The 7,998-nt window shown below is 35.3% G+C and overlaps 1 protein-coding gene across 1 annotated transcript in view; it reads right to left on the bottom strand.

Annotated features, from left to right (window-relative positions):
- The window catches only part of LOC128894063 (nose resistant to fluoxetine protein 6-like), a 27,904-nt gene that overhangs the window by 4,015 nt on the left and 15,891 nt on the right, over positions 1-7,998 (bottom strand). Inside the window, exons 2-6 of the mRNA XM_054155497.1 lie at positions 7,488-7,643; positions 4,636-4,856; positions 641-849; positions 302-557; positions 68-228 (exon numbers count right to left, since the gene is read on the bottom strand). Of these exons, the coding sequence (XP_054011472.1) occupies positions 68-228; positions 302-557; positions 641-849; positions 4,636-4,856; positions 7,488-7,643 (1,003 nt within the window). The remainder of the gene's footprint in view (positions 1-67; positions 229-301; positions 558-640; positions 850-4,635; positions 4,857-7,487; positions 7,644-7,998) is intronic.

The following is a 7,998-nucleotide window of genomic DNA, read 5'->3' as shown; positions in this document are numbered from 1 at the left end:
TGCATAAAGATCCGCAGTCTAGTTATCACAGTTGACGTTTGAGTTTAAAATATGTTGAATTGATCACCTGATTAAACGAGATAGGTATTCGTCTCTGATATTCAAGTTGCCAGTCCTCTTTAATTTTCCGACGAAGGAGTACGACGTTAAGAGTCCAGAAAGCATTATAAACGGATCCGTGTAAAGACTGGCAGCTCTTCCAATTACTGTCCATGGTTTACCAAGGAACTGAAGCACAAACACATCGTGTACCTTCTTATCGATATAATTATAGGCGTTGTATAAATTAATGCAACCGTACCTCGGTCATTTCTGTTCTATTCGTGTACGGATTAAAAAAAAGAGCCATGCATTTGTGAGATAGAAGCAGCATTAGTGCATTTATAGCTCGTACACCATGAAGCGTAGCTATATCATTTTGCCCTCGCTCTAGCGACACAAGCTTCTTAAAGTTACGTTTCAAGGAAAACGACAGAAGTAGTTCGCTCGCGGGTATCTCGTAGTGATCATAGTACGCTGCTACGATCGTTAATGCGAACATAGTCGTAAAAAATAAACTGAAAGGGACGTAATATTAATATTAATTTGCGAAATTCGTGAAACTTTGCACCGACGAAATTCGTGTACGATTATTTTTTACCTCGCATACGTGGTTCCCATTGGAACGATATCTTTCCTTTTCACCTGACACATCTCCTCGTTCACCTTCACCGTAATTTTGATACCAGTTTGCGAACTATACCTCGCGAGGACGTCGCGAATAGATGCTTCAACGTCTTTAAAACTGCACGATGACGGAGCGCACACTCCCCAATTTATTATAGTATACCGTGGCACGCGGTGCCCAGGCTGGAAAAAAGTCAAGTACTTGTATTAAAAACGGCTTTGATGATAGGGGACAATACTTTTATTTAGAATAATAGACCAAAAATTATGACCAAAAATATGGATGACCGTGAAAAATATGGATGACCGTGTCGCGCTGCGTTAAATTAAACGCTAGGTTTTCTTTTTAAATTTCCGATGTGTTGTTTGTAGTGATGCGCACGAGACGAGATGAATCTCGATCTCGTCTCGATTGTGAGATAAATCTCGATCTCAATTAATTCGGAGACGTACACATTTAATGCATTTTAAAGTTTCAGATTATTATACCAATGTTTTTCGAGAAAGTAATATTTCCCAACATGAAAAGTAGAGAATAAAATTTAAATAAGTAATCGTAGGTATTTTTCTATATTTTAATATCTATTGATTAGACCAACTAAATATTACTTTCTGACAATAGTTAAATTAATTATTAACAAGACTTATTATTTAAACAACGATGGGGAATATGATTTTGCTGTGATATTAATGTTTCACGAATTATTTTCTGGATGGATTCAACGAGCCTTTGACGCGACCGTCACGCGGTTGTTGTTCGCCCTTCCCCTTCTCTACTTCGAGAGACACAAGCGAGCCACGGGCGCCGCCCAAGCAGGTATGCGAAGGGCGCGGTCTCATTCTTCGACGATCCTTCGGTCGGTATGGATCTCGCGATCGCGCGTCCATCCTATTCTTCCTTGTAGTTTTTATTTGATATTGCTTGTGGGTGCCTTAGTTTAGTCTAGTTAGTTTTAAGGCATGTATCTTAGTTAGCTTTAAGGCATGTACCTAAGTTAGTTTTAAGGCATGGATGTACGAGTGCCTTTCCTCTGTCAAATAATTATTCATCATTTGTTCAATTCTTTTGTTTGTTCGTAGGTCCATATTGGACTCGCAACTTCGTGCTCCACTTCGGTTACTACTACTTCATGTGATAAGTGTAGTGACCAATCATGTGACTGGCCGAGATCGGTTGCCGTCCTCTGGTGGGTCTGATTTGAGAGAGGGTCAATCAACGCCTCCGAGGAATCCTTTACTCTCTGTACGCGTCAGGCGAAGTCCAGGCTCCCGACGCAGCGCAGCTCAAACGAGCCGTCAGACGGATGCAAGTCGTGTCCTGGACTCCTGACGTTGTGCAGAGAGTAGAACTCCGTTTCGGGACTCTACGACCGTCAGACATACCTGGTGTCGCCAGGGCAGGGCAACCTGACGCGGTGCTACCTACGTCGTACACTGTAAGGTCGGATCCGGGCCCTCGGCAGCAGGTATGCAGGGAGTAGAGTACTGGCGGAGACGTTGATCGTCTTTCTCTCGAATCAGGCCCACCAGAGGAAACGGAACTGACTCTGTAAGTCCAGTTACGTGGTCGCGTCGTGTCGCGATCTCAATTTACCTTCCATTTAGTTCAAATAATTATTTGGCAGAGTCAAACTTTGACTTTGGAAATCGAAGGGAATTTTCTTTTCCTTTGATTTCCACGGTTTCGTACTTAGTATCAAGCTCGTCGACTCTATGTAGAGTATGCATCTATGTATGTATACTGTATGTAGAGGGAAATCGAAGGAAGTTTGATTCCTTCTATCTCCGGGTCTCCAGTCGCAGCAACCTCCACGTGGTGAGACCTGGTAATCGGTATTATTCGCGACGAAGTATTCTTCGTCGCGAATAATATCGAGAGCTAATGGCTGCGAACTTAGAATAAGATCTTTAGATATAAACAGTGTACAGTGTAAAATGCAAAGTGTAAAGTGTAAAGTATAAAGTGTATAAAGTGTAAAGTGAGTGTAAAGCGAGTGTAAAGTGAATGTAATACAGCGTAAACAGAGTGTAATGCAGTGTAAAATGATTGTAATAGAGTGTAAACTGTATAGAGTAAAGTGAGCGCAAATGTTGTGTAAAGTGTAAAGTGTGAAGACGTAAAGTGTATATTGTAAAGTGTAAAGTGAGATTAGATTTAGATTAACAAGGACTACATCATGAAGTCGTGGCTGGTACTAGTGGTCTGTAAAAGAACAATGTATCCAGAATATAACTAGTTTTCAGAAAAATTCATTTTTATAATATATTTTGATCGGAAAATGTTAGTCAATTTTCACCACAATTTGTGTATTCAAACTATAGATCAAACTACTAAATACGTATTTTCTGACATTTTGCTTCCTTGCAATTTCTTTAATTGAAATTATCCTATTTGTAATGTACTTAGATTCTCTGCGAAATGGAATTCTTAAACCCGTATAATCTAAGAACTGGAAAACTTGTATATCGTTCCTAATAACACAAAGGTGTGTATTATAAGTGTTGATATTCGATTCTTTAGTAATATATTCCGAGAATGTTTCCACATTTTTAAATTTTGATTCCAATTCATTAAGTCGTAAGTAGTGAAACAACTGTTGAACTTACGTCGTAAGTAGTGAAACAATTGTTGAACTTCGTTTGTTCGGAATATAAACGCGTTCCTCTCAGAAAATAAAGTAATTCGAAACTGTATTTTTTTATTTTTGTAATAAAGATGATATATGTTAGATGCAGTGCAAATTTGAGCGTATTCCCTAACATCTTGGTGTTTGAATTTTGCGGTTTTGGTGTGACTGTGATGAGCGCTGTCTGTAATGACTGTCTGTGTGTGCGCGCGTGTGTGTGTGAGCGTGACCGTGTGTGTTTTTCAAAACTAACGATCGACTCGTGGTTCAGTTAGTCTTGTACGAATCCTAGAACGCGCCGAACGACTAAATTCCAAATTGTAATCTTTCATTCGCGCGGTAATATTAAATCACCTTTATTTTGTTCGTTTTCTTGTACTATAACCCTAACAATATATTCTAAAGATAATACCAGTAAACAATTTTGACAAGATTCTCTAATAGTTCTCTGTTCCTTTGTTTTTTATCCAAGCTCGATACTGAGCATCAACGAAGATCGTGCACATGCAGCGTTTATTGAATTTAATCGGGAAAACGTTGCCGATTTGCGCGGTTTTCGAACACCTCGAGAGAAGAGGTCACAGAGACATTGCTAATTAAAAACTTATTGATCATATTATTTTAGAATTTACATTTATAAAAACGAATTATAAAATGCAAATATGCAAACATACATATACAAGGTGTTTCATATAGCATAGGAGAGTTACAAGGCATCCAGTAGAATTAACACTAACTTCAGAAGATGTGCGAATAACTGACAATAACTTTTATAACTTATTTTTTGTCAACAGTAGAGACATTATAACTTCTAAATCTTTTAAGAAAGATTAAGTAAGGAACACCAAGTATACATACTTTTCTGCAAAAACTTCAACAGATATCATATTTTGAACTGTATTGCCAATCTTGTCAAAATCGAGAGATCGAGATCATATATTCGAAATTATTGGAAATGGGGTATAAGTGAATAATAAAATACTGAATTTCTAGATAACTTTAGCTTTATTCACTAAATTGTCACGAGCAAACTGTGATCTTTTCCCAACGAGGAGCTGCACGAGACTGGCCGATGAACGTTAAAAGAAAAACCGTAGAAAGAATTTCTAGCTGTACATATATTTTCAATACATTTATTTTTGTAGTAAAATGACATGTTGCTGTTTAGTAAATATTCCAACAGAAATTGTCGAAAATTCGAGATCGATATGCACGATTCAACATTTTTTGAGATCAAGATCGAGATCGCAGAAAATCAGAAATCTCGTCTCGTCTCGTCACGTGCGCATCACTAGTAGCTCGTTCGTTCATAGAAAAAAGATAAATCTAAATACGTACTTACATCGGTAATGTTGCTTCTAAACGCATAGTGAGAGTGGAGAAGGCGGTGAAGGTGCTTGAGGTCTAACCGCGATTCGTCGATGCTCAGGTGCAGATACGCTAGACAATATTGTCCCTGAATACCTTCGGTTCCTTGTATCCCGAGGCATTCGTCGAAGTCGCCAAATTGATTTACATTTCCGTTAAGAAGTCCAGACGGCATTTTGGCTGTTGCGTCGTACACTTGAAAACAAAATGAGAACATGGAAGACGTGAAGAACATTTTAACGTTTTAAGGATTGGCCAGGTTTGCACGTGCTGATCGATCACTTTTGATATTCCTTTTTATCGCAAACAATAGAGAAACTGTTTAGTTAACTTTCTTGTGGAACGTTGAATTCTTTCTGAGATGCGTTTGAAACAATGTTGTAACTGTTTACGAGTAACGAATATATAGCAGAGAACTTAAAAAAAAAAACTACAAGTAATAACTATCTTCGAAATCTAATCAGAAGTTAGGATTAATGTATAAAATTTAAATATGAAGATTCATTGATACGATGACCTATGTAATACTACGTTCAAATGATAAATAAAATATCTATTTAATTGTTAAATGATATGTCGATGAAATACAGGGTGTCCCACTATTTCCTTAGCGAAAATGTTGTTTCAAATCACCTCCCGAACCACCCCTTTCAAGGCGTTACAACACTTTTGGGACACCCTGTATATCAAAGAACTTGAAAAAAAAAAACTACAAGTAACAACTTCGAAATCTAATCAGAAGTTAGGATTAAAATATAAAACTTAAATATGAAGATTTATTGATACGATGACCTATGTAATATTTACTACGTTAAAACAATAAACATGTTAGAGTATAATTTTCCTAAGTTTGTAAATCATTTCACTATTATGTTTTAGATTGATAATACTGGTTTACTTTACAGGAAGAGATTCTACGAGAGAAGCACGAAGCGGATATTTTTTGTTTATCACATTTTTTGTATTATGTTACGTTAATAAAGGTTTCTTGTGTTTTGAGTATAATGAAGCGTTAATAATGTCCAACAAAATAAAATATCTATTTAATTGTTAAATGATATATCCATTAAATATATGTAAAAAGAATTTATTGATCAGTTGATACTAAAAGTAGTTTCAAATTTGACCATGTAATTTTTTAGCTAGAATACTATAGGGCAATATATAAAAGCATAGAAATTCGTGTTGTATGAAAGCATTTCTCTTTTCTGAGTACCGTCTAATATTGTTTACATTGAGAGTCGTTCTTCAAATTCGACGAAGAATTCCAAAGTTACAATAAATAATTTTATTTGTTAGTACAGTTTCATTTACTATCAATTTTAACAAAAGGTCTCGAAGTTGATTGTCATCTCAAGGTCATCTCAACGTCACATTACGTTAGAATTGTGTCTTATGACCTGCGATTCATAAAATAACCCATCAACTTAGATGGCTATCTAGAATACGCGTGTTTGTAAAGTTTCGCACTGATTGTATATGATTCAGTAGATGAAATTTTAGTATAAGATTTATACTATAATAAATAAAATAATAATAGAATAAAATAAAAGCGTATAAAAAATATATAATGATATAAATAATGATAATATAATACAATATCATATAATTAGAATTGTAACTCAAACATTATAAGTACATAACAAAATATTTACAATGTTCACGAGGTTTGAGAAACTCGAAAATGATTTTACCGTACATCTAATGTCGTCTTTATTTGTTATTGATTTCGGTTCCGTTCAGTGTATCGATTGCGCAGAAAAAGTTTCTCTCGTAAGATATTCTTGCTGTGCACCTTGTTTTGTTCACAGCGCAATTTCGTAAGTCGAATTCGTTTGAAACTTGTACTACCGTTCGTGTAATTGGCTCGAAAGTCGTGGAATAATCGAAGGTCAATCGATCAGTACTGTGATACACCGGTTGGACTTGATAGACATGACACACCGTGGTACTTTAATGTAACATCTGAAGTGAAATGAAAATATAACTTACTTGTATAACAACTTGTGGACAAATTATCAAAAATATGAACAGATTAAAATTCTTAATATAAAAATTAATTGAAGTTGACAGACTAAACAAATGGACTTTAGGAGGCACGTATTGTGATGACTAGACTGCGGATCTTTATGCATTTATAAGAAATTTGAATGTGCAAGAATCTACAAAATGCAAAGAATATGTAAAAATATAAAATAGATTAAAGGTAAAATTCAAACAATAAAACTTTGCATTGATAGGTTGCAGATATATTGCGGATCTATGGCATATCGACATACTCGACATATTTTTATACTAATTCCTAACACAATCACAATGTGTTAAAAGTGACGCGTTAATATATACAATTTGTAAAGTCATGAGTAATTTATGAAAAGTATCTCTTGTCTAATTAAAATAGTTAATGTTGTCGAGATTCGTAACAAGATTCGTTTTATATTTGTCTAACATTATGCAATAAGATATCGCGCATTACACGTCTAATTCTATGAACATAATGACTAGACTGCGGTTTTTTATGCGTTCATAGGAAATTTGAATGTGCAAGAAATTACAAAATGCACACAGTATGCAATAATATAAAAGAAATACTGAAAGTAAAATTCATATTATAATATTAGCAGAATAAAATAAACTCCTAGTTAGGTTAAATTTTTGTAGGCACGTTCGTGAAGATTTTATTTTGCATAAGCATCCGCAGTCTAGTAATGACAATATGATCAGAATGAAAGATCTCGAACAAGTGTGCATCGTTTAAATAAATATAAGTTGCAATAGGAAACTATTCGTTGATATGATTTAAACAAATCGCATAAATAAACTTACTTTTGAGGGCCCACAGAGTGAATTTAGCTAGCTCTCGATGAAATATGTCGGCGTGCCTCTTGCATTGCGGGCTTACCCGTCCAGCACCCGGGTTGTAAGCAGGAAGAATTTGCAGTAATCTTCTAGCTTCACGGTCGATTTCTTCAGAAAAGTCATCTGTAAAAATCGTAAAGTTGAATTCTTCTAAAACTATGGTGAAAATTCAATTGAGATATTTTAAAGATTAAAATAGGAGAATGTATTAAGTTGTTCCATAAGTTCATGCCACTTATACTTCAGCTACTCAAATTAATATATGAAACATACCCATAAGTGTCTTAGTCAAGTAAGTTGAAGTTCGTTTAAAACCGGATTGTCTCAAGTTGATGGAAGAGCGTACCGAAGTTCAATCCGTTCTTACCTCCATCTCAGCTATGCTTATTTTGGAAATGATGATTCGAGTACTTGAATATTATTCAAGTACTAAGTATTGAAATATCACTATATGAACAATATTTTATGCGAATATTGC

Source organism: Hylaeus anthracinus, unplaced genomic scaffold, assembly GCF_026225885.1.
Source record: "Hylaeus anthracinus isolate JK02 unplaced genomic scaffold, UHH_iyHylAnth1.0_haploid 3, whole genome shotgun sequence".
NCBI lineage: Eukaryota > Metazoa > Arthropoda > Insecta > Hymenoptera > Colletidae > Hylaeus > Hylaeus anthracinus.
The sequence above is the reverse complement of the archived record's forward strand: the minus strand, read 5'-3'. Positions and strand labels throughout refer to the sequence as shown.